This window comes from Eptatretus burgeri, chromosome 18 (assembly GCF_056783735.1).
Source record: "Eptatretus burgeri isolate ZD-2024b chromosome 18, Ebu_testis_v1, whole genome shotgun sequence".
Lineage (NCBI taxonomy): Eukaryota > Metazoa > Chordata > Myxini > Myxiniformes > Myxinidae > Eptatretus > Eptatretus burgeri.
In genome coordinates, this window is record NC_140978.1 from 36541001 (window position 1) to 36568962 (window position 27962).

Consider the following 27962-nt stretch of genomic DNA (forward strand, 5'->3'; position numbering starts at 1 on the left):
GCTTTATTCCAATCTTTCCTCTGATGAAGAATATAACAACCCATCACAACATTGGTAAGTTTTAAACTAGAGAGTTTCATACACTATTAAACTGTTAATGAAAGCCTTGTATATGATTAATTTTGTAACTAATAATTTATTTTCCTTTTTATTACAGCATTTCAAACTCGCTCATAGACTCGGTGGATTGTTATGCTAATGACCTCCACAAGCAATGGGAATCTCCAAATGAGGTCCTGACAGAATTTCAGTTTGTTCGTGAAGACTTTCACAACCTCAATATATGTATTAATAACCTGCCTCCGAGATGGAGATCACAGAATTTACCCAATGTTTTAACGTTCTTTGAAGATTTACGTGAAAGTCATTATACATAACAAAATACGATGATGTTAAATGAGTGCCTGTTCTCTTAAACACATTGTATATTCTCTTGAACTGTGTGTATGTTGCTTTTACAGTGTCAATCACGAAGAAAGCGCAGATATGTTGCCTCTTGTTCCAGACAGTCAACAGCGACTACCCCAGGTAATTAATTATTTATCTCTCTGACTGAAACTAATACATGAGAGTTACGATATATTTATTTATTGACAATATGATATACTCCAGTACCTCCTTAAGTATTCACATGTGTGTTATATAATATTAATACGTGTGTGTGTGTGTGTGTGTGTGTGTGTGTGTGTGTGTGTGTGTGTGTGTGTGTGTGTGTGTGTGTGTGTGTGTGTGTGGTGTGTGTGTGTGTGTGTGGTGTGTGTTTTAACAGGAAAGAAGCACTCAGATGATTCAAGATCTCTCACTCTCTCACTCAAACAAACATTATATAGTAAAATCTGTTGTAGATATTTTAATTTGTAATACATTGTATGTTTTAAGTATTAATTATATCTGTTTTGCTTATAATTATTTAATTTTCAAATTACAATAAGAGAATAAAGGGAAAAGAAAGGGGAAGTGTGTCCTCACCAACGACTCACCCCTCCCCCATTCCACCCTCTGCCCCTCCCCATGCGTGTGTGGGGAAGGGTGGAGGGTGAGATGGGGGAGGGGTGGATCAAAGGTGGGGGCACACAAAGGGAGGGGGATGATGGGGTGTATGGATGTGGTTAGTGTGGGTGTGGTTTGAGGGTGGAGCAAAGAAGGGGGCGGAGTGAATTTTATAATTAAACATGTTGTGTGTGGGGAACTAATAAACTAATCATTGGATGAGGGAGTATGGATGTGGTATATGGATGTTGATGTGGTGTATGGATGTGAAGTGTGAGGATGGAGTGAATTTATTTATTTATTTATCATCTTTGTCTTTTGTAATTCTTGTGAATAAAATGAACCCAAGATTTCTTCTCCCTTTAAATCATATAATTTGTAAATCCAAAGAACTGTATCTATTACAGCAACAATTAAAAAAGTTAATTCATTCATCACTTAGTATAGCCTTTTTTAAAGTGTGATTCCCACCGATATATTCTTATGACATCACCAATCGTAAACTTTGGATTTCTCAGATTAATCTCCCTTTCATATTCTAATTTTGCAAATGTTTCTGATGGTTTCAATTTTGATGAGGGATGATTCGTATTGTTGTAATGATCTACAATGTCCTGAATTAAAGATATCCATTGTTGAGAACTGAGTTGAGTGACTTTTTTATCTAGTCTCTCTTTTAAAGTGTGATTAAAATGCTCAACTAGAACGGGCACTCATAGAGCGCATACCTTCGCCGCCACTACTTTTTTTGTTCTTGGTATGAGTGTGGGGAACTGGTTTCATATGAATGGTCTTATGACACAAACCACATATCTATAATGTCATGACCCCCCGACTTTCGGGGGCTACGGACTAAACAACAATCAACTCACGTCGTTTTGGCGAGTCTTCACTCGCAAGCTCGGTGAATACAATGTTTCAACAAGAGAAGGTAATCTCGTTTGATGCTGGTTTCATGAAAATCGAATAAGAATTGACTGAGTTATGCCGAAAACCGCATATTTTTCAAGGGCGTGACCCCCCCCCCCCGACATTTTACCCCAACCGGTGACATGTGTTATGACATCATTGTGTCACAAGATTGGGCATTAAATTCTGAACATTTTGGTGCTGGGTTCATGTAAAGCGGACAAGAATTGACCGCATTATGTCAAAAACCGCATATTTTTCAAGGTCGTGACCCCCCTGACCTTTGACCCCTAACCGGTAACAAGAGTATGGGTGTCATTGTGTCATATTGCATATCACAAGATGAGGCGTTGAATTCTGAACATTTTGGCGTTAGTTGCATGCAAATTGAATAAAAATTGACCGTGTTATCGTAAAAAGACGATTTTGACCTTTTCGTGACCTTGACCTTGACCTTTGACCCGAACGATCCCAAAATCTAATCGAATGCTTCCTGGCTAATAACCAATCATCCCACCAAATTTCATGCAATTCGGTTTAATACTTTAAGTTATACGAATCACAAGATTACAAATAAATAAATAAATAAATAAATACATGCCGACCAAAACATAACCTTTCGCAGAATGCGAAGGTAATAACAACCGCCTTTCCTTCATTAAAGGTGGTGTATAAAGTAATACTATTATCTTTAAGAAAATTCATAAGTATTTTGTTGTAGAACTCTGTTCCCTCATTACTCCACAATTTATAAGGTTTTCTCTTGCTTTTATTAAATATCTGTTGGAAGGCTAACATAAGAGTGTTCACCCTTTTGTTTTTCAAAGGAACAATCCATGCATATCAACTCCTCAAATCAATAACGGTTAAAGCATACTTGTACCCCTTATCATTAAAGAGTTCAATCAAGTCAGCAAGTCAGATATAATCAACTTCCTTGGAATAAACCTTTCTTCTTTTAAACTTTGTGATTATTGGTTTATGTAATTAATTTGCTAATTGCTCTTCAATCTTAATGACATCATCAGAGCTTAATCGTTTTTTTGATAACAAAGTCAAAGTCTCAATTTAGCACTTATCTTCTTCATGATGAACCTATCCATTTTTTCTCTCAAGGCTGGATTTTGTATCAAAGACAAATTATACATTTCTCAATCTGCTTCGTGTTTTTCTTCCAATGTCGTGCTATTTCCATAATCAATACCGTGCTTCATACACACTTCATCAACCCAATTTAGAGGTTTAGGATTATTACTCTCATCCAATCTTTTGTCCAAGTTTGTGCCAGGACCACATAAAGAATATCCTGGTCGATGTAATTCCCCTGGTATTCCAGTTGTTGTAAATTTACTTCCCAAAAAACTTTTGTATATCTCCCCCATGTTTTTGTTTGGAGATAAATTTACTCTTTTTCGAGCCACACACCGAACATATCCCTTTTTGTATAACCCTATCATTTTTACTTTTAACATGTGAGATATGTTTAGTATCGGTGTTATTTTTACATTTGAGACAATAACTCATTTATTTATGAGAAATTACAAGGAAATTATGCACAGGGGGAGGCCATTTGGCCCATCATGCCTGCACCATACCAATACCAGATTTAATAAATCCATCAATACCCCTTCCCTTCGTGTGCAGCCTTTTGGCTGCTACACTGTTACTCATTTCACTGACCTCAAAAGGATGACAGGCTGAGTCAACACCCTGGTGTTAATTCAGCAGCCAATGGGGCTTGAACTCAGGACCCAAGGATCCCAAGCCACACCCTAACCGCTAAGCCAACACCAGGTTAAAAAAATTCCAACAGAGTGCAAAAACCTTTTTAGTTTCCAACATATAGATTTGAATCTTAATTTTTAAAGCTTAAAGAATCCTTAGAAATGCCTTCACTCTCTCCTTCATTTATTTAAGAAAAAAAAATATACAACTTTAACCAAAGTCAATAACACCATCATCATCAACTATGCAATCTTTTTCTTCTTTCTCTTCTTTATCTCCACTTTCTCATTTAAATCTACTCCCTGAAATTGATGTTAATATTCTTGACCCACATATTTTTGATCGACTTGATAATGCCTTGTTTTCCTCCTTAGTGCATTGAGATTGATGTATTTTCTGCAATACCTCCAATCTTTTTATAATCTCACTGGTTTCCATATTATTATATTTATTCATTTTCTCTCTTTCCTCCCTCTCCTCCCTCTCTCTTTTCTCACTCTCCACCTCCTCTGTATTCTCCCTCTCCTTCTCCCTTACCTCATTTTCTTCAACTCCTTCCTCGTCCCTTACTACCCTTGAACCACTTTCACCCCATAGAATATCATACATATATTCATCTGGATTTCGGGATATTCCTGGATCCAAAATAAAAAATTTTACTGCAGGAAACCAATAAAATTTCTTCTGAATTTGTAAAAGAGCTTTGTATTTTATCAACTTTAAACCCTTTTCATTATTTAACATTTTAGTTAAATCCAAACTTGTTGGCTTATCAACATCAATATAAAGCCAATCTTGTATTGAAATCACCCCATTCTTATGTTGTAGAACGTATTTATTAAAATACCGAATACCCTTCTCTTGGAGGTGTGCTTGGACACAGAAATGATAATTTTCTTGAAGCCTTCTTGCTGTCATTTAAGTATCAGAAATATATGACAGATAAATATGATGACAGGTAATAGCTCCCCACCTTCCGATTGTTAAATCAGTTTGTATTCCCTTACCTCCTATGTAAATTCCTGTTCTTTGTGTTTTCATTACATAAACTATCGCAAAACAATTATTGATTTTAGCTTTATTAAATTGTTTATTTGTTGTTTGCTCATAACGCTTCCATGAATCTCATTATCTTTACCAAGTGGATAATATTCTTCTTTAAGAGACTGATTTAATTCTTTCAGGTCTTGTATGTTTATTTTACATGAACAATTAAACCCTAAATCATTCATATCATATATCCAAGGTTCTATTCTCATAAAAACTATATACCCTTCTTTATAAAATTTAATTTAAATTGGAACTGTGAATTCTGTATGACCTGGAGGAAAAAAAAATCAATATTTTTCTATCTTTGGAATTCACAGCCATTTTATTTAAGGATATATATTGTGATAAATCACTTAATCTCACCAAGTTATTTGTATCTGTAAAGCTTGGAAAAATTATTAATTGATAAGCATTTTTCATTTTTAGTTTTTTCTTGGATTGTATTTTTGTTGTTCAGCCTGTGCCTTTGTATAAGAATTTCACAAATCAATATCTAACTCTTTGGTTAGATCAAAGGTAGAACCATCTTTTCCAACATGTCATATATATATATTAGATTAAAAATAACTTCATAAAAATTGATTCACTGTGATTGAAATAACACAAATAGACATAATTGACCACAACACTTGGAATATAATTATTGGACTTGAAATGTTTGATAAACACCATTCTGAAAGAATTTCATTACTTCAACAGGTGGTGCAAGACCATAAGTAACAAAATAATATTTGCCATGAATATTTTAAATACAAACCCAATGAGAACCATTTCCATGATTATCTTCTAAATTCATAATAACATTTTTTGTATTTTTAGACAAGTTTGTGAATTCATCTCTCAAACAAACAACCACATTATTAAGTTGTTTTTTTTCATTACAATATTTGCCAAGTTCTATATTTGATGTATCTTTCAAAATTCTTTCAACCACTCATCAATGCTCATTTATTTATGAGAAAGATATCATCCATTACCCCTTTTTAGTTAATTTTACACCAGCTTGTGTGATCGAAGAAAGCATATCTCCAACGAACAATCTCGCTTTTTCATGGAGGCTTTCAAGTTTTTCAGCAAAATCTACAATTACATCACTTCCACTAATTTGTTTCTCAAACTCTTTGTTATGTCTTTCCAACTCTTTTTGAGCCTGTATTTGAGCCTTCCTTTCGTTAGTAGTTTTAACCGCTGCTGAAATACCACCCATACATGCTCCCGCTGCACCAAGACCTGCCAATAAAAGAGGGAGGGATATAATAAATCCTCCACTTGTCTCCCTGACTGAATATCTCTTCAACATCGGTTTTGACATTTCAGTTTTCAGTGAGCCAGTATTGTTCAAGATTTTCACCTGTTCTCTTGTGAGCAAAACATCAATTCTTACAGCTCCTTTTCTCTGAATTGCATAAACATTTATCATACAAAGCTTTTGATTTTGAATGCACAATTTTAGATTATTATGATTGATTTGATTAACATATACTTTTTCAAAAAATTATAACACCATTATCTGTATTGATCTGTAAGTCTGTTTCTTCCAAAAGCAAACAAGATGTATCAACTTCTTCACTCTTTGTCTTTCAATGGATAGGGATGTAGCTCCTCTATTAGACTTTATAGTTTGCTTTTCAGCACTCAGGTCAATTGCATAGATTGTATCAAGTGTTTTAAACGCTACCATATCCAAAATGGGTTCTTTATTACCATTGCTTTCACACACCTTTTGGTAAGACTTGTAAGATTCGGCATAATCGTTTTGTTCCCAATCAAATTCCAATCTATCTCATGGATAAAATGTTCCATCCAGAGAAACCCGAAGTTGTTTCACCTTAGCATTATCACTCAACGCATTATACATATCAGAAGCAGCATCTCCATCTGGTTTCTTAAAAATGAGCCAGAGGTATCTTTCCTTCTAGAACACCCAAATTCCACGTGTAAGTGGTTTGGTTCAGTTTAACGTGTTAGCATCTTCTTTTAAGGTATGACACATTGAGTGGCTTCTTTTGAGTTAAGTCTTCTATTCAACATCTCTTGTTTTAAGATTGGGAGTACATTCAGTGATACACTGACTCATTTCATCAATTACAAATTTATTCTGAACACCAAAAGCATTACCAACACCAAAAAGTAATCCATTTTCATTATCATTCCTTTGTGGTTGAAATCTAATTTTAAGTCCATACAGAATTTTATCATCATCACAAAATCCAAATATACCTTTAAGGGAAACTGCCACGGTAAAACTATTTTTTGCTTTTGTATCATCGTTATACATTCCTTTTCTTTGACTATAACTGGGGTCTGTGTTTGTTCCCATTGTTATATCAGGAATAAAACCTTTGACAGCACACTTTCCCATTGTATCACGAAATGAATATAATGTAAATTTCATCATTTGAGATGTTGCAGAGACATGATGAACCACTTCAACTTCTTGTGTTCCAATATACAAACGAACACTATCAAACATTTTCCAGCAAAAAAATTTTTTACGAGTGTAACGATTGTGTTTTGAACAGCCTTAGTGAAAGAAAGTTGACACAAGAAACTATCGGCAAGATTCAAGTACGCTTGTTGATTCATTATGAAAAAGCTTTTTGTTCCGTTTGTATTTCAATCTGCATTTACCTTGAAGTAGTCCTCTTTTTTGTAGAGTTTGAGATGATAATGGTATCATCCAAATCATAGATACTATCAATGGCTTCCATTCTATTTTTTTGTATACCTTGCCGAGGCTCGTATGATAGCTAACACACAACGCACAGCAAGGGAGGGGGGAGGCATGAGACAAGAAGGGCGGGAGAGGGAAGGACAAAACGGTGGGGAACAGAGACATTGGGAGATCTGTGGAAGGGAGAGGGATGGGGTGGGGTGGGGAAAAAGGGGAATACAAGATGGACATTACAGGAACTTTCAGGAAGGAAGGCAGGGAATTTAAAAGAGGAGGGCTTGGCATGGATTAACGGGGGTAGAAAAGATCGAGGATTTGGATGGGGAATGATAAGAGGTGGTGGTGAACAGCTGTTTTGAAGGCTTGGAGGGAAGAATGGGATTTAATGGAGTGAGGGAGTTTCTTTCAAAGGCAGGACAAAAGAAGAATGAAAGAGTGAAAGTGAGCAGTGATTCATGATTTTGGTAGTTTTACCAGAAAGGGGTTGTTGGCGGACCTTGAGCCCCCTGCGGAAATGTGGTGGGGACAAATTGCAGAGAGAAAAAGGGGGGGGCAAGACCGATCAGAGAGGAGATGGTAGAAGACAGAAAGACCACTGACCTGCCTGCGGTGAAAGAGTGAGAGGCCTAAGGGCTCAGCCTCATTGCTGGAGATGCCGATGATCCGAAATGCCTTGGTTTCCACAGCGTGAAACCGGGAAAGGTGGGAGGCAGGAGTACCAGCCCAGAGGGGAGAGCAGTACTCCATCAGGCTGCGGACGAAAGCTTTGTAAGTGGTCAGGAGCTCAGGTGGGCAAAGGAAGGACTTTGCACGATGGAGGATTCCCAGTCGGCGACTGGCTTTGGAGGCCAGGTTTGAAATGTGGCTTTCCCAGGAATGATCATGGCAGATCGTGAGACCCAGGAGCTTGAAAGAAAGGACTTCTTTCAGAGGATTATTGAGAAAGTGGATGGGGGGGTTTCGAAACGGTCCTATTGGAGAGACACAGTGAGAGTGTGAGATTTGTCCGGATTGAAAGATATGTTCCACGGGTTGGACCAGTTTGTGATTTTATCCAGATCTGCAGTGAGCGAAGAAGCTGCTGCTTGCCGGTCTGAAGGATGACAGATGGTACAGCAGAGGGTGGAGTCATCAGCAAAGAGATAAAGAGGATTTTACAGAGAGTCGGAGAGATCATTGATGAAAACCAGAAAAAGAACAGGGCCCAGAACGCTACCTTGAGGAACTCCAGCCTGGACAGGAAGAGGGGATGAAAGAACTCCATTTAGTGCCACACGTTGACAGCGACAGGAGAGGAAGTCTGTGAGCCATGAGTGGAGATGTCCTTGGATATCATAGGAAGAGAGTATGGTGAGCTGGGCAGGGTGCCAGACCATGTCAAAAGCACGTGATATATCTCGGGGTATGGCTCTGATTTCCGGTCCGGCATTAAGGCCCTCCATCCATTGTTGCGAGAGCAGAAGCAGCATATCCAGGGTAGAGTGACCTGGTCTGAAACCAAATTGATGACCGGAAATCAGACCATTGTAGAAGAGGAAGGATTTGATGTCTGAAGCGATGATGCATTCCATAACCTTGCTGATGATTGGGAGAAGACTGATTGGTCTGTAGTTGTAGGGATCAGTTTTTGCACCTTTTTATGCAGGGCAGTAATGTTTGCTGATTTCCAAGCAGATGGCAGATGACCTTGAGTAAATGAGAGGGTGAATGGAACAGAGAAAGGGTGAGCAAGAGCAGAGGAGCAGGTTTTTAGGACACGTGGGCTGATGCCGTCTGGACTGGTTGCAGAATCTGAATCGAGGTTTGACAGCAAGCTGTCCACCTTGTCAGGAGAAAAGGACACAGAGTCCAGGGACAGTTGGGTGCGACTGGGTAAGGTGGGTTGAGAAAGCGATGGGTTTTGTACACAAGATTTCGATGCAAACAGCGAGTTTAGGCATTCAGCTTTTTCACGTGCGGTATTAGCAATGCGGCCATTTGAGGTAAGGGAGGGGGATGGAGGGGGAGCATACACCAGAAACACATTTGATTAGACACCACCAGCATTTGGAGGAGGGAGAGAGGTTTGAAAGTTCAGACTTGAGCTTAAAAAGATGTTGTTTTCTGACTCTCCTGAGGGTAGATACACACTTGTTCCAAGCTTTTTGGAAGGAAATGAGATTACCCTCAGTTGGGTTTGCTTTCCATGAGGAAATGGAAAGTTATTTCAAAACCACTGCATCGCCACAAGCTTCAGTGAACCATGGGTGGGAGGAAGGGTAGGACAACTGATGATGAGAGGGGATAAATCTGTGCATGAGGGAGAGCAAGTTTCTTTGAAAGAATTCCCAGGATGAGTTGATGTTGGAGAATGTAGCGATAGGAGACCAGTCTATAAGTTTGGTGGCTGCTTGGAGTCCCTGCCAGTCAGTTTGAGTGAAATCCCAGACTCAACGGCGGAGGGGTGGTTCTCTGATAACAGCGAGAGAGATGTCCACTTTGACGAGGACGTGGTCAGAAGAACCGATTGGAGCGACGAAGGAAGAGCAGATATTTTCAGGGAAGTTTGTCAAAATCAGATCCAGAAGAGAAAGAGTACCATTGGTTGAGATCCGGGTCACAAAATTGACCGATTGAGTCAGTCGCAATGAGTCGTAGAAAGCTTTTGCTGAAGTGCCATGACAGGTGAGAGAGGTACCCACAACCTCGCCAACTGGCATGATGACAATTGAAGTCACCACATATGATGAAGAGAGAGTTTGGATGAGAAGATAGAAGTTGGTCAATGTTTTCGGATAGAGAGGTATAGATGGAGTCATCACTGTTTGGTGAACGGTACAGTACACATATAAACATGAGTTGTGAGTGGAGGGGAAGCCGTAGCCAGAGGTATTCCTGGGGGTGTGGGGGAGTGAAGGCAGTGCATGGAGAGTGCGTAATAGAGTTTTTGATGAAGAGAGCAACTCCTCCACCAGGACGAGGCTCAGGTCTGTCATACCTGCTGGAGAAGGGAGTGACCAGGAAGAGATACTTGGGAGTCAGAGACGTCTTGAAAGAGGAAAGTTTCTGTTAGGCAGATTACGTCTGGTTTGACAGTGACAACCTTTATTGAGAGATCTGAAAGGATTGAGCGAAGGCCTCAGATATTTGAGGTCCACACTGTTAATGACGAGGGAGGGAAGGAGGCTTTGGGTGCAGGGGTTGGAAATGGAGGGGGAGGGTAGGACAAGGGAGGGGTGGGGGAGGTAAGGAGGGTTGTTGAGAGTGTGGGGGATTGCAGAATAACTAGGGGAGGGGCCAGATGAGGACGAGAAAAGGCTCTGTGGTGCTGGGGGGAGGGGGCAAGAGAGGGGACAGAAAGCAGTTGAGGATTTGAGGAGGTGGCGTGATGAGATGGAGGTGAGAGGGCAGGGGAAGGAGGCAGCTTTGTGGATGAAAGGGAGGGCAACTTTGAGAAGGGTGAATGAGGGGGGTGAATGGTGGGAGAAGGGTGAGTGGGGAGAGTTGAGGAAGAACGGTGAGGAGGGAGTTTTTGAGAGAGAGGTGAGAGGGAGGCTTGGAGGGAGAAGAGTGTGATGGTTGCTTTGAGAGGGAGGGGTGAGTTGGCACTGAAGTTGGAAAAAAGGAATGGTTGATGGAAAGTGAACACTCATACCAAACTGGGGTTTTTTCGGTTTTAAGTCAAAGATGCGATCAAACACATTTCTTGAAGGATGCAATAAAGGTGAATGAAGAGAATGGAGAGAAGAAACGCTGTAACAGTTGTATTTTTTTGGCAAGGTATGAAGGAAAGGTCGAATTCAGAGCAGTCTGTTGAAATAGTAGAAGAGTAGTGCATTATGATACAGTAAAGAGTACCACACGTGTGAAAGAGGAAGATGAAGCATTATAAGAGTTCGTTTTTATTAATTATTATTATTATTATTATTGTTTGAGAGAGTTTTCATCAGATCAGGAAATGGAAGTGTTGTCGAAAAAATTGAGGTGAATGGTGAATTTGGATCGGTAAATGCAGGGGGTGGAAACAGATCACGTGGTTATGGGAGAAGCACGTGGCTATGGGAGGTGTGTCATCAAAAGTGAATTTATTTATTTTCAATAAGGATTGCGTAATATTCGGAAAGGGAAGGGTGAAGTAAAATCGTGGAAGTGTATGGTGAGTTTGAAACTGTAAACGCAGAGTGAAGCTGCTGGGTCGATGAAAAGTATCAGGAAGAGTCGAGAGACACGTGATTACAGGAGGTGTATAGATCGAAAGGATGCAAGGAAGATTAATGAGTTTTGATGTATTTTTGAAGAATAGGTAAGATTCGGGATTCGGGATTCGGGATTTGGGAAAAAGCCTGGTGTTGGCGCAGTGGTTAGGGCAGCGGCTTGGGATCCAAAAGGTCCCGAGTTCAAGCCCCGTTGGGCCACTGAATTAATACACCAGGGGGTTGACTCAGCCTGTCATCCTTCCGAGGTCGGCGAAATGAGTACCAATATACTGGGCCGGTGCATACCCCGGTTAAAATAGGTGTACCATATCCCTGTGTCGTAAGAGGCGACCAGGGTTGCGTCAGGAAGGGCATCCGGCATAAAACATGTGCCAAATCACTATGCGGATCATACGGATGATCCGCTGTGGCGACCCCTAACGGGAGCAGCCGAAAGAAGAAGAAGAAGAAGAAGAAGAAGAAGAAGAAGGTAAGATTCGGGAATGGAAGGTTGAAGGAAGAAATCGTGAAGGTAATGGCGAGAGAGGGTCAGCACAGTAGAATAAAGATGGTGTGCCGGCAGGAGAAAGAAGAAGAATAGGAGGGGGAAGAAGAAGAGGAATAGGAAGAGGAAGAAGAAGAAGAAGAAGAAGAAGAAGAAGAAGAAAAAGAAGAAGAAGAAGAAGGATCGGGACTCATGGGTGTGCAGGGCGAAATGTAGTTTATTTTTTGTTTGTTTTGGTTTTTTTGTTGTTTTGGATTTAAGACAAGAAACAAAGTGTTTATATTGAGAGGGATGGGGGACATTGGGAAAGTGGGGAAAATAGGAATTGAAGGTAATCGGGAGAGAATACAAGTAAACACGATCATTCATCGAGAGGGGAAGGATGATTCGGCCTCAAGGAACCCGGTAAGACAAGTTCGACGAAAACTCACAAAATAGCACGATTTTTGAAACAAAACCGAACTAGGAACACACAGAAACATGTAAGTGAGAAAATATACAGTTAAAACGGGACAGATGACAACCGGAAACTTCACTTTGAGAAAGTCGGCAGCGAGCCCTGAGAGAAACCTGTCGACGCTCCAAACCCAGAACCGGAAGTTGTATTTATTTAGTTTTTAAAAATTTAAACCTTTGAAACCCTGATCCAAGTATTTGAAATATTTTTTGTCATTCTTGGGGAGGCAACTGAGTTTTGCCTTTCTTAATTTCTTTTATTGCTTGTAATTTATGGGATTCCTTTTGGGCGTCTTTTATACTCTTTTTAGCACCCGCTACATTTCCCATGGCAGAAGTGGTTCAACCTATTAGGTCTTTATGTTTAATAATAGTTGAACCTATACCCATTAGATGATTAGAGTATCAATTATCCCATCTCCTCTATTTCAAAATTGATGTCCTACACCCCATTGTCTTTTTGGCTTATTGTATCCTCTTCCCTAATACATACCTTCACACTTATAGTATGGGGAAAGGAACATCCCTCCCCTGTAATTATTTTATATTTCCCCAACTCATGTTTCCTCACAATAACCATATTTATTTATTGAGAAACTTCATGTATATGAATTCTGATGGATATCATTTCTCCATGAAAATAAATCATGTGATTATCTTGGTTGGTTATCCTAAAATTTATGCTGTGTATGATTTTTCCAGACACGGGTAGATAAACCAGATTTTTTGGTTCTATATTGAATTTATTATAAGCAATTGGGGTTGAGTATGCACTGAATGAAAATATTGTATTTGTTCTTATTCAATCGTTATAAGCACCATCAATCAAATCACAATTAATTAAATTCATACCTGAGGATATTTGAATGACATTACCACTGTTAAAAATTCCATTCGTTTCAATCATTTTTAAGAAGAAACCCAATAACTCTCTAAATTAATTGTCAATTGTCAAATCAACCTTGCAATTATTTTTAAGTTTAATAGTTGATTTTGAAGTATGTTTTTGAATATCTATAACAATATTTTTTGGTTCATCACCCTGTTCTTTCATAAGGCGAGCAATTTCAGAAGATATCTGGGAAATCTCGTATGCTCTGGGTGAAACTGTTATAGTTTCATATTCACTTCCAAGATTATAACTAAACTTGTTGTTTTTGTCTGTGACATAAAACAAGGTATTATAAGTTTCCATAGACGATAAAGATGCCTCATATTCTTTTGTTGTGTCAAGTTGTAGTGGGTATGGGAATAAAGATGTGTGATCACTCATTGTGAAATTGAAATTAAGGATTGTGATTCTCATTGACAAATGACAATACAATTTTTACCACACTTGTTAAATCATTTTTCTTCCAACATTATCTTAGCTATTTGTCATCTTTCAAGAATAAAAAATAATTCTCATCAGCATCTACAATGGTTGATATTTTTTTCATTTAATATCGGATAAAATATCTTTATATTGACATTTATTAATTATTTTCATATTCATTAACTGGACTAAAATGGCTGATGCTTCATTAAAACAATTGTTGTTTCCAGCCTTCTACCTATAAACAATCACAGTCTATTAACGAATTGTGATTGGTCATTTATGCCTGGTGTTGGCTTAATGGTTGGGGTGGTGGGCTTGGGATCCTCGAATGCTGAGTTCAAATCTCCCTTGGCTGTTGAATTATTCCCAGGTGGGGTTGACTCTGCTTGTCATCCTTCTGAGGTTGGCAAAATGAATGCCAGCTTGCTGGTATCCTGTGTCAAAGTGGTGACCTGTCCAGGATTGTGTCCAATAGCCAAGGAGACTGCTTTGGCAGCACCAACGCTCTGCACAGAGTATGGTCCCAATTGATGGATGGATGGTTTGAACACAAACTCTGGGTATCATAACTGTTTTCTGTTCCAATAGAGATACCACTATCATCACTATCATAATCCCCAAAAACTTGACTTGAAAAATGACTCGTATTTAATGAGTAGAAAAAAAAAAAACATTACCATCTGCATCCATATACTTTTTTCATGAACAGATTCAATGACTACATTTTTATATTAGAGGTAATTTTTAAATGGTTCCAAACTACTACTGAACAAAATGTCATTTCACCTGATATATTAACATCCATTATTTCATCACGATTTGCATCTTTAGGGTTGTTGAAAAAAAATACAAATTTCTCCTTATTGTTGATGGTTTTATCTTCTCTTTCTGAAGCTGCATCCACAAGGGTTTTCATTTTTAATACTTTTACTTGTTTCATTGCTTTTTTTAGTTTTGAATATATTGCTGGAAGGAGAGGAGAAACTTTTGTTCGAGCTTCTTTAATTGATGTTCTTCCAGATATACTAAAAGCCCTTCTTCTGAAGGAAATTGAAGAACTCATTATTAACCACAATTGTTACTATCCAATAGTTGTGATATTTATCTTTATTCAATTTTACATCCTAAACATATTTCTCAGCATATTTTACAAATGTAGAGATTGAGTGAAACTTTTCTTTTGTATCTTGATACATTGTATTTATGAAGGTAAAAAAAAATTGGTGGGTAAAATGGTTTTAAGTACAGATTCACTTGTAAATTAAACGGAATTTTCATCAAGAAAATTATATTTTAAGCAACGTTTTTCGAGATAAATATGGTAAATACAATGTCCTGTGATGTTTGTAATCATGAATATAAATGTTATAAAAAACACCTTCATACCAACAAACACACATTCAATCTTTTCAAACAGATATCTCCATTTGAACGAGAAACAAAACATTGTGATGTCTGTTCTCAGGATGTCTTAAAAGAGTGATAAAAACACCTTCAATCACAAAAACACGTAAACAACATTGAGAGAAACTTGAAGAGAAATAAGAAGAAAACTGGATTTGAGGAAGATGTCATTGAGACGAAACCATTTGAAATAACAACTCTTCAGAGATGTTTAAAAGATCGGATAGAGGTAAAACTTATAAGATTTATTGATAGTGTAAGATCCATTTGGGAAGCAATTCATATCTCAAAGGATTCAATTTTCAAGGTTGTTCGTAGAATGTTGAAAAAGCATAAATCATTCAAAATATATCTTGGAGCCTCGTTTACCTTCTCAAGAGAAGATAATGTTGTTGAAGAAAAATATATGAGAACGAGTCCACCACATCTTATGACATCAATTGATAGCTTCCTTAAATCTCATATCTTTGAAGAGCTAATTAGATTTGAATTAGAAGAAAACAACAAGGTAGTGGGTTCAACATTGGGAATGTTTCATATATCGATCTCAATATTCTTAAATCCACTCTGCCAAAGGCTTCTTTCTGAGATTGATTGACCCAAAGAATATAAAGAATAAAAGGGAAATAATTAATTTCGAAAATACTGATAATAAATGCTTTCTCTGGAGTATCTTAGCACATCTTTATCCACAGGAAAGGGACTGTGAAAGAGCTTAAAAGTATAAGAATATGAGAATAAATTAGAAAGTGGGGATCGAGGCATCTCCAGAGGAGAACCTATGAGCTTAAAAGATATAACAAAGTTTAAGAATATGAATAACCTGTCAATAAATGTTTATGGTTTAACTGATAAAAACAAAGTCCAAATTCTCAGAGTTAGTAATACCATACCCAATGATAATTGATCAAATGACCAGCATGTAGATGTCCTATATTTCACGAATAAAGAAACCGCTCATTATGCATATATCAAAAACTTTTCCAGATTGGTAAGTAGTAATGTTTATAAATCAAAGCATAAATCATATCCTTGTAAGAGATGTCTAAATATCATATTTAAAATCAAGAAACACTGCTCACCTTCACTCTTTCATTATTCTTTTTCCCCACCTTTGGAATAAACTCCCACACTCTCTTCAATCCCACTCTTCTCTCCAAGTCTTCAAAACAGCTGTTCACCACCATTTCTTATCTTCCCTCATACAAAATCACGATCTTTTCTACCCCTGCTAATCCACCCCAAATGCACCTCCTTCAAATTCCTTGCTTTCCTTCCTGAAAGTCCCTGTCATGTAAGGATCTGAAAGTCCCTGTAGTGTCCATCTTGTTTACCCTGTGTACCCCACCCCATCCCTCTCCCTTCCACAGATCTCCTCAGGTCTCCGTTCCCCACTGTTTTTTCCCTTCCCTCTCCTGCCCATCTTGTCTCCTGCTCCCCTTGCTGTGCATTTCTGTGTATTAGCTCTCATAAAAGCCTCGACAGTACGTACAAAAAAAAAGATCTCAACAAAGACTTGATAAACATTTAAAGTATTGTTCTAATCATAAAGCAGCAGTTATTGAGATGCCAGAACCAGGAGAGAAAGTTGTATTTCATGAAACAAATAAATGTATAAAACACCCATTTGTAATATTTGCTGATTTTGAAAGCATCTTGGAAAAGACTGATGATATTAAGAAGTATCAAAAGCATATTCCTTGTGGGTTTTGTTATAACATTTAATCATCTGTAAGAAGTAAATATGATAAGTTGGAGTTGAATAGAGGACCTGGTGTTGCTGATGAATTTGTTAAAAGAATTGAGGATGATTGCATGAAGCTAACAAAAATTATGCCAAGAAAAAAATCCTTTTCGCACTTCCGGTTCTGGGTTTGCAGAAACGGCAGGTTTCTCTCAGGGGTCTCTGCCTACTTTCTCAAAGTTAAGTTTCCAGTCATTATATGTCCCGTTTTAACTTTATTTTCTCACCTACATGTTTCTGTGTGTTCCTAGTTCGGTTTTGTTTCAAAAAATCATGCTAGTTTGTGAGTTTTCATCGATCTTGTCTTACCGGGTTCCTTGAGGCCGACCCATCCTTCCACTCTAAGTGTACGATCGTTTATATTTGTATTCTCTCCCTATTACCTTCAATTCCTATTTTCCCCACTTTCCCAATGCCCCCCATCCCTCCCAACAAAAACTGTTTCTTATTTTAAATTCAAATGAAAAAAACAAAAACAAAACTACCTTCCTCCCTGCATACCCATGAGTCACGATCCTTCTTCTTCATCTTCTTCTTCCTCTTCCTCTTGCCGGCACACCATCATTATTCTACTGTGCTAACCCTCTCTCACCATAACCTTCACGATTTCCTCCAACAACCTTCCATTCCCGAATCTTACCTAATCTTCAGAAATCCATCAAAAATAATTTTCCTTGTATGCTTTCTATCTATACACCTGTAACCACGTGTCTCTCTCCCCTCTTCCTGGTAAATTTCAGCGATCCATCAGCTTCACTCTGCATTTACCATTCCAAATTCACCATAGACCTCCACGATTTTACTTCAACCTTCCCTTTTCCGAATGTTACGCAATCTTTATTTAAAATAAATAAATTCATTTCTCACAAAACACCTCCCTGAGCCACGTGCTTCCCCCATTACCACGTAATCTGTTTCCACCCTCTGTGTTTACGAATCCAAATTCACCATTCACCTCACGATTTTTTCTCCAGCATTTCCATGACCTAATCTGATGAAAAAACTCTCAAACAACAACAATAATAATAATAATAATAATAATAATAATAACGATCTCTTATAATGCTTCATCTTCCTCTTTCACACGTGCGGTTCTCATTACTGTATCATAATTCACTATTATTTTTCTATTTCAACAGACTGCTCTCAATTTGACCTTTCAATCATACCTTACCTAAAAAATCCAACTGTTACAGCGTTTCTTCTCTCCATTCTCTTAATTCGCCTTTATTGCATCCATCAAGAAATGTCTTCAATCGCATTTCTGACCGAATAATTTTTTTAAAAACCCCAGTTTGCTATGAATGTTCACTTTCCTTCACCCATTCTATTTTTTTCCAAATTCAGTGCCAACTCACCCTTCTCACCCTCCCTCTTAAAGCAACCATCACACTCTTCTCCCTCCAAACTTCCCCCTCACCTCTCCTCCACACCCTTCGACCACCATTCAACCCCCTCACTCACCTTTCTCAAACTTGCCCCCCTCTCATCCACAAAGCTGCCTCCTTCCCCTACCCTCTCATCTCATCACTCCACCTCCTCAAATCCTCAAGTGCCTTCTGCCCCCTCTCTTGCCCACTCCCTCCCCCAGCACCACAGAGCCTTTTCTCCCCTCATCTGGCCCCCTTCCCCAGCTATTCTGCAATCCCCCCGATTCTTTCAACAACAACCAAAGCCTCGTTCCCTCCCTCTTCATTAACAGTGTGGACCTCAAACATCCGGGGCCTTTGCTCAAATCTTACAGATCTTTCCATGCAGGTTGCCACTGACAAACTAGACACAAGCCGGTAGGCGACGAGGGATCTGCTAGGATCGAAGCGCTGGAAACGATTCTTTTCATTCTGACCGATCCACCGACGAAGATTCATTTCCAAGACGTATTGGTTCACATACAATTGTTCCTCTGCCTGGCAAGATTTTTCCTATTGCGTACTTTGCCAACTGGCAATCCTCACAGGACTACCATTTGAAAAATAAAACCTGAATCAAAAATCGGCTCAAGTAAAATTTTCTAAATCTCTCGAAGTGTTTAATTCCGAAGTCTCGTTTCTCCACATTCAAAACTGTAGGACAAGTATTGAAAATAGTGAACGTAGGTCGACAAAAAGTATTTTTTCGAATTTTGCGTATTTCAGCCCCGACACCCTTGGTGATCGAATCTGGAAAAATGCTGCGGTTCAATTTTGTAGTAGTTATTAAACTCTATCAATACACCGAATTTGAACGTTCCGCCATCGACGGTTTCCGAGGTCAAGGTCACTTAAAATATTCCCTGGTTCACCACCTTTCCGCATTTGGAAATTATGAGAGATAGAGGAACATTATGCAGTCGCGATAACTAGATGGGGATGCAAGGAATAGGCAGGAGTTGGTCCAGTCGCTCTACCTATCATAGAAGCCGCGCTACGTCAGTTACTGTTTGGGTTCTTAAATCGCGGTTTTTCGGCCGCTGCATAGCAACGGGTGGTTGCTTAGGAACGAAACTCAAATGCGCACACTCCCATCCCATATGGCACCTGTTCGCCAAGTTTCATCAAAATTGGTTTGCTGGTTTGTGCTATGGAGCCTCGCGTTGCACAGACACACACACACACACACACACACACACACACACACACACACACACACACACACACACGCAAAACCCGACAATACGGATATCTAGAGAATCCCAATAATCTGCCGAACAGCAACTTTCCTCCCTCAAGACGTCTCTGATTCCCAAGTATCTCTCCCTGGTTATTCCCTACTCTGGTATGACAGATCTGAGCCTCGTCCTGGTGGAGGAGTTGCTCCCTTCATCAAAGACTCCATTCCTCACTCCCCATGCACTGCCCTCACTCCCCCACAAATACCTCTGGCTATGGCTTCCCCTCCAATCCCACCTCATGTTTATATGTGTACTGTACAGTCCACCAAACACTGATGACTCCATTTACACCTCACAATCTGAAAATATGGACCAACATCTATCTTCTCATCCGAACTCTCTGTTCCTATGTGGTGACTTCAATTGTCATCGTGCCAGTTGGCTAGGTGTGGCTACCTCTCTCACCTGTCATGGCACCTCAGCAAAAGTTTTCTGCGACTCATTGGGACTGACTCGATCGGTCAATTTCCAGACCCGGATCTAAACCAATAGTACTCTACCTCTTCTGGATCTGATTTCAAACAAATTTCCCTGAAAATATCTGTTCTTCCCCTGCTCCATTCGGCTCTTCTGACCACGTGCTTGTCAAAGTGGACATCTCTCTGGCTGTTATCAGAGAACCACCTCAGCCCCATTGAGTTTGGCATTTCACTCAAGCCGACTGGCAGGGTCTTCAAGCAGCCATCAAGCTTCAAGACTGGCATCCAATCACTACTTTCTCCAACATCAACTCATCCTGGGAATTATTTCAAAGAAACTTGCTCTCCCTCATGCACTGATTTATCCCCTCTCTTTTTCAGTTGTCCTACCCTTCCTCCCACCCTTGGTTCACTGAAGCTTGTGACGAGGCAGTTGTCCTGAAACAACTTGCCTTTGTCTCTTGGAAAGCAAACCCAACTGAGGGTAATTTCAGTTCCTTCCATGAAGCTCAGAACAAGTGTGTATCTACCCTCGGAAAAGCCAGAAAACAACATCTTTCTAAGCTCAAGTCTGAACTCTCAAGCCTCTCTCCCTCCTCCAAATCCTGGTGGCGTCTAATCAAATCTGTTTTTGGTGTATGTTCTCCCTCCATCCCCTCCCTCAACCTCAAATGACCACACTGCTGATACTGCACGTGAAAAGGCTGAATGCCTCAACTCGGTGTTTCCATCAAAATCTTGTGTCCGAAACCCATCCCTTTCTGTACCCACCTTACCCAGTCGCACAAAACTGTCCCTGGACTCTGTGTCCTTTTCGTCTGACAAAGTGGAGAGCTTGCTGTCAAACCTCGACTCAGATTCTGCAACCGGTCCAGACGGCATCAGCAAACATGTCCAAAAACCTGCTCGTCTGCTCTTGCTCACCCTCTCTCGATTCTATTTACCCTCTCATTTGCTCAAGGTCATCTGCCATCTGCTTGGAAATCAGCAATCATTACTGCACTGCATAAAAAAGTTGCAAAAACAGATCCCTGCAACTCCAGACCAATCAGCCTTCTCCCAATCATCAGCAAGGTTGTGGAATCCTTCCTCTTCAGACATTAAATCAGATTAAAATTGCTTCAGACATTAAATCATTAATCTTCTCCAATGGCTTGGTTTCCGTCATCAATTTTGTTTAAGACCAAAGCACTCTTCCCTGGATATGCTGCTTTTGCTCTCCAAACAATGGATGGAGGTCCTCAATGCCGGACATGAAATCGGAGCCATATCCCTAGTCATATCACGTGCTTTTGACACACTCTGGCACCCTGACCTGCTCACCAAACTCTCTTCCTGTGGTATCCAAGGCCATCTTCACTCAAGGCTCGCAGACTTCCTCTCCTATCACAGCCAACGTGTGGTCCTAAATGGAGTTCTCTCATCCCCTCTTCCTGTCCAGGCTGGAATTCCTCAAGGCAGTGTTCTGGGCCCTGTTTTTTTTCTGCTTTTCATCAATGATCTCTCCGACTCTCTGGAAAATCCTCTTTATCTCTTTGCTGATGATTCCACCCTCTGCCGTACCATCTGTCATCCCTCAGACTGGCAAGCAGCATCTTCTTCGCTCACTGCAAATCGAGATAAAATCACAAACTGGTCCAACACGTGGAAAATGTCTTTCAATCCAGACAAATCTCACACTCTCACTTTGTCTCTCCGAAAGGACCTTTTGGAAAACCCACCCATCTACTTTCTCAACAATCCTCTGGAAGAAGGCTTTTCTTTCAAACTTCTGGGTCTCACGATCTGCCATGAGTTATCCTGGGAAAGCCACATTTCAAACCTGGCCTCCAAAGCCAGTCGCCGACTGGGAATCCTCCATTATGAAAAGTCCTTCCTTGGCCCATCTGAGCTCCTGACCACATACAAAGCTATCATCCACAGCCTGATGGAGTACTGCTCTCCCCTCTGGGCTGGTGCTCCTGCCTCCCACCTTTCTCAGCTTCTCGCTGTGGAAACCAGGGAATTTAAGATCGGCATCTCCCGCAATGAAGCTGAGTCTTTGGGCCTCTCACTCAATCACCGCAGGTTGGTCGGTGGTCTTTCTGTCTTCTACCGACTCCTCTCCAGCCTTGCCCCCCCTGCTCTCTCTGCGATTTGTCCCCACCACATTTCCACAGGGCGCTCAAGGTCCGCCAACAACCCCCTTCTGGTAAAACTACCAAAATCACGAATCACTGCTCATCTTCACTCTTTCATTCCTCTTTTTTCCCGCCTTTGGAATAAACTTCCTCACTCTATTCTTTCCCATTCTTCCCTCCAGGCTTTCAAAACAGCTGTTCACCACCACCTCTTATCTTCCCCCATCCAAATCCTCGATCTTTTCTACCCCCGATAATCCACCCAAGCCCACTTCCTTCATTTCTCCTGCTTTCCTTCCTGAAAGTCCCTGAAATGTCCATCTTCTCTTCGCCATGTTCCCCATCCCATCCCCATCCCTCTCCCTTCCACAGTTCACCTAATGTGTCTGTTCCCCACTGTTTTGTCCCTTCCACTCCCGCCCCTCTTGTCTCATGCCTCCTTGCTGTGAGTTGTGTGTTAGCTCTCATACGAGCCTCGACCAAGGTATACAAAAAAAAAAAAAAAAAAAATCACCGGTCGGCTCATCATCTCTCACTCGTCCGCCTTCGTGCTGGCTGACGTCCGACGCTCTTTCCCTCGTCCCTGGTGCTTGGTGCTGCGTTGTGGCAGTGGGTTCGAGTCCCACCACCGAACAAACTCAACCAGACCGCACGAGGCGGACAGGTGCAAGAATAGGCTCCTGTCCTCAGCTCACCTTCCCTCCGAGCTGAAAGGCCAAAATAAAGACCCGACGGGGTCCAGTTCTTTTGGGTGTGTGTGTGTGTGTGTGCGTGTGTGTGCGTGTGTGTGGCGCCGTCCTGTAAGTAGAAACTGTCTAAGTTCCCTGTGTTCATTGTACATTACATTGCTTTTATTCAGACAACTCTGCTCTTTGTGCTCCGCTGCCCCCCTGATAAATAAACCCCCAATTGTTCAATGTACCAGCTCGTTGTCTGTTACCACCTTCCATTGGCTCAGCACGGTGCGTATTGAGAATTAGTGAGGCCGTTTGGGCCGTAAGTTGTCATTGGTACCAGCACGGCTCTGGTAATCCCGCTCGGTACGCCGGACCCGAGTCGGTACATGCGACTCGGTTCGGACGGAGTCGGCGGAGGGTGTGGTTTCCCCGGTAGTTGGATGGCGTGAGTACTTAGGTAAATTGGGATAGACAAGTGGAGCCTACCTCACGCCGTCGAAATACTGGCGACCACGGTCCGCTAAGGGACCCGTGACCTTTCAGACTTATCCGAGAGTCATGACCTAAATTCGGGGGTGTTCGGTGGAGACGACCCTACTGCTCCCCTGGTGGTCGTTTATCGCCACCGAACCCTGGCCCACAACAATATTACTGTGAACAATTTCATCTCTTGCTGAGTTTAACTGGCTTTCTTATGTGGTGCCCATTGCTTGTGGAGGCCATTAGCATAACAATCATCTTGTCTATGAGTGAGTTTGAAATGCTGTAATAAAAAGGAAAATAAATAATTACTTACATAATTAATCCTATCAAAGACTTTCATCAACAGTTTAATAGTGGACGAAACTCTCCAGTTTAAAACGTTTCCATGCTGTGATGGGTTGTTATATTATTCATGAGCGGAAAGATTGGAGTAAAGCAAGATGTCGTTCATCTCCATTGGGTCAAAATGTTTCAAGTTAGAGAAACGCAGCTTTTTATAATCTTATATATTATTTCCGAGTTTGTGGTTTTGTGTCGCGGTATCTTCGACTTTGTTCTGCGCTCGAGTAACGTGATATTCGGCTTACATTATCTCAAAGACCATATGAGGTGTATGGTACAAAAAAGTAAATAAAATGGTTCTGAAACAGTGAAATCGTTCTTGTATATTATTTCCGAGTTTGTGGTTTCGTGTCACGCTATCTTCGACTTTGTTCTGCGCTCGAGTAACGTGATATTCAGCTTACATTATCTCAAAGACCATATGAGGTGTATGGTACAAAAAAAGTAAATAAAATGGTTCTGAAACAGTGAAATCGTATTCCACTTACTGCATTAAAGTAAAATTACTACTGATACTCTGCATCAGTTCCTTTCTCAAACACACCCACCCAACATGTCGCGCAGAGCGCGGGTAATGCTAGTGCAAAAAAGTATTTTGAGGAAGTGAAACACAGTCTGACAGTATTTTGGGAAAATACTGGGTGCGGTTGGAAAACAGGAAAGAGAACAATGGGGTAAGTCTGGGAAAATATCCAAGTTGGGCAAGGCTGTCATTTCCCCCAAAATGAGGTGCTCAGACTCAGCAAAAATGCTCATTAAGAGAGGCTTGTCATTTCATCTCTGCTCAACAAAGATACTAAAACCAAGAACCAAGTTCAGGTAAACTCGATGGTGATGAGTGTTCAAAGAAAATTAAGTTATTCCCAAAAATAGAAAATTTATAAGATTCTATTTGACGACTCAATTTGGTTAAAGAAATGATCACATGAAAGGAAGGCAAAGCCCAGCCCAGCCCTGCAGGGTAGTAGTGTCAAAATGGGAGGTGTTTGGCAAAGTAATGTGTTGCAGTTTGAAAAGGAGAGATTTGAGTGAGCGTAAGCGAGCAAATATTGCAACTGAGAAATGGGACACATTACTGCATCAAACCCTCCCTTTTGACACTACTGGTGTGGACGAGTTATGACAAAACTAGGTAGAGGAGTTAATTAGGTGACAAAAACAAGTTGATTAGATGTTGGATAAGGTATGAATGCAGATCCGGCCTGCCTATCAGTGGGATACAAAATGTAAACTGTTCAGCCTGGTGGACGTATGCAATGTACTGAGTGTCATTCTAGTTTTTAATGAAAAACCGATTGCCACATGTTAATTATCCTGAGAACAACTGCAGTTTCAGATGGTTACAAACCAAATCCTATGCACTGGCTGCAGCCTTCAGCTGCATTTAAACTAACAACTTATTAAATGCCCATCTAGTGTCATTACCCCTCCCAAAACATTCTCTTTAACAGCCCATCCAGAACATTCTACTCTTAACCTAAACAGAACTCAAATACAATAACTCAAATCATATACCTAGAAGGTTCCTCTAAGAGAAGATGGTCAGTCCATTTTTGTAAAAATTCAGAATATGCTGAGTAATGACATAAAACATGAAGGGGTTTTGACATGTGGACCAAGTGTGGACCTCATGTTTGAGCATGCAAGGCCCGACTGATTGCCAATGTTTTGGGTATGTACAAGTTAATGAATGTAGTGGAAATGGGTTGAACAGCAGGCGAACTCTGAGTGCAGTGAGAACAAGGTGACATTTGGATAACACTAGGTATATGTCAGGATTTCAAGTTTGTGTGTTACTTAGATAGAGCAATATATTTGGACACCCTGCTGTACCAAGGCCTATGATTAAAATGACATAAAAACTTATTGCATTTGAAATGAAGTACAGTACAGCACAGCCTCCTGACATAGGGAGATAGTAAATCTGACCTGAGACTCTGCAAAGGCTAGTTTGTCAAGGCCATTGATGTAGCATTTCTTTGTCCCCATGATGGCGTCTCTCTTCTGTGTCAGCAGCTGCCTGAAGGCTGCAATTAGCTCCAGATAAGACGTTGGTGTCACATAGTTATACCTTCCCAATTCAAGAAGATACCTTGTTGGAGAAGATACATTGTCAAGGAGTCATTGTGTTAGAAGAAAGGGATACCCTTACTCAAAATCACCTTGAGATGCAAATGAACCACATCTTCACATGAAATGAAAAAACTTCTGAACAGCAGATTCATTTTTTTTTGTGAATAAAGAACTAAACATTACTTTTTAGAAAGCTCAATGGCAGATGTGTGAAAGAACTTGCAGAGGGGAACGACCTCCGCCCTCTCACGGTCACTCAGGTCCGAGGTCTCCAGAAACTTGTTTGCTACTCTCTCCAGGGCATCCTCCGGCCAGGGCTGTAAATGGACGCACATGCACGTTTAACACACCTCAATGGTGCTGCGTTTCCACTGGCATCTTCACACTCAACCAAAGCTGGGAAATTAAGCCAGCTCTCAAGGTTGAGTCAGAGAAGACGAAGAGGGCCATTTTGAAATATCTGCACACTCTGAAGTGTACCAACTACAGTCGATTATTTTCAGTGTTTGCATTCTCACATTATGCACATTATCGATCTCAAATCCACAAAAATAAGCAAAAGGCCCTGTCAAGAACTGCACCTGAAACCAGTTGATTGTGCAGCAGTTTATAAGCGAAGGGAACTGTCTCAGCCGATTTCTGAAAGCATCTCCGATGGGACTGAATGCAATGATGATGTGTAGATTTTCCTTGCAGCGGCTTGTGAAGAAAGCAAACAGGGTCAAGGCGCTCAATTCCTCCCCCTTTTTTGTCCCTTGGGCAAAAGGCCGAACAGCCTGGAAGGGAAGCGTTTTCCCAGCCATATCAGCACAGTAATTTTTAGAATGGCACAAAGAACATGATCATGAATATATGAAAAGATTATGTTCACAACATGAGCCTTTGAAATCAACTCAATTTTGATTGGATTCAGCTCCCCAGAAATCGAAGTAGGATAGCTCAGAGGCAAACACAATACCATCAAGCTATCTTGCCAATCCTCGGCAACAATAATAACATTTATGAATAGAATATTGAGCGTGAATTTCTTTGAACACAATGTTGAGGCTCATTGAGGAGATGGAACACAGAATTGAACTTGATAGAGCAGAACAAAAGGAACAGCAGAAAGAGAGGAGGGAAATACACCAGCAGCAGGGTTGAGACAAAATAGAGGGAGTCTTGGACAAATAAGGGATGTGGGGAGGAATAAGGGATAGGAGAGGACATAAGGGGTGAACAAGGTGGATCCAACAACAAACTCTCAATCACAGAAGTGGAAGAAAAACATAAACTCAGAAAGAGTGGGCTTGGGGAGGGTTAATCCATCCATCCATTGGGACCATACTCTGTGCAGAGCATTGGTGCTGCCTAAGCAGTCTCCTTGGCTATTGGGTACAATCCTGGATGGGTCTCCACTCCGCCACAGGATACCTGCAAGCTGGCACTCATTTTGCCGACCTCGGAAGGCTAACAGGCAGAGTCAACCCCACCTGGTATTAATTCAACAACAAAGGGGGATTTGAACTCAGGATCCTCAGATCCCAAGCCCACCGCCCTAACCATTAAGCCAACACCAAGCATGAGGGTTAATGGAGGTAGAAAATATGATGGTTTTGGATTGGGGAAGATCTGAAATGTTGGTGACCTTGAGGGGGAAATTAGATTTAAGAGGATGTGGAAGTTGATTTCAAAAGCGGGTCAAAAGAGGAACGAATTACGAGATACTCACAATCGTTTTCAAGTATTCAATATCAACGCATACGAGAAGTTTATTTAATTTTTGATGTTGGTGTTTCTTGGACGATTGTAAATATCTAGTTCTGACTACCTTTTGAATGCTCCTCTCACAACTTTTGTTTGAAACCTTTTTTTGAACAATATAAATATTATCGATATTGATTTTATTATTTATAGCATTAATGAGATTTTGCAAAGATTTCAATAAATCGATAAATGGTTGTGAAGAATGTGCGAAGAGAATAGTTAAATTGGAGCATTTGATCACAAAGTTGTATTTTATCAATTTACTCTTTGCTTCTCATTTGAACCACGTCAAGGTGGCTTAACACGGAGAGGGCCTTTGTAGGACAAGATGGCCGAATCACCAACCGAATCTCGACTATACCCTGTGGCGAGAGTGATTTCTTAAAAACAATAAAACATTTTTGTCTAAAATCTCGGCTCATGGAAGACTGAGGAGACAACTTACTGAGAGTGGGGCAGTGGGGAAAACAGGTGGATACATTAAGCAAGTTAATGAGGAGAG

At 40.5% G+C, this 27962-nt stretch overlaps 1 protein-coding gene across 4 annotated transcripts in view; it reads right to left on the reverse strand.

Annotated features, from left to right (window-relative positions):
• Positions 1–27962, reverse strand: part of DNAH12 (dynein axonemal heavy chain 12) — a 323986-nt gene that overhangs the window by 98571 nt on the left and 197453 nt on the right. For all 4 annotated transcript variants that reach the window (XM_085863781.1, XM_085863779.1, XM_085863780.1 and 1 more), the window contains exons 45-47: positions 26296–26490; positions 25898–26031; positions 25571–25733 (exon numbers count right to left, since the gene is read on the reverse strand). In XM_085863781.1, coding sequence (XP_085719907.1) covers positions 25571–25733; positions 25898–26031; positions 26296–26490 — 492 coding nt within the window. The remainder of the gene's footprint in view (positions 1–25570; positions 25734–25897; positions 26032–26295; positions 26491–27962) is intronic.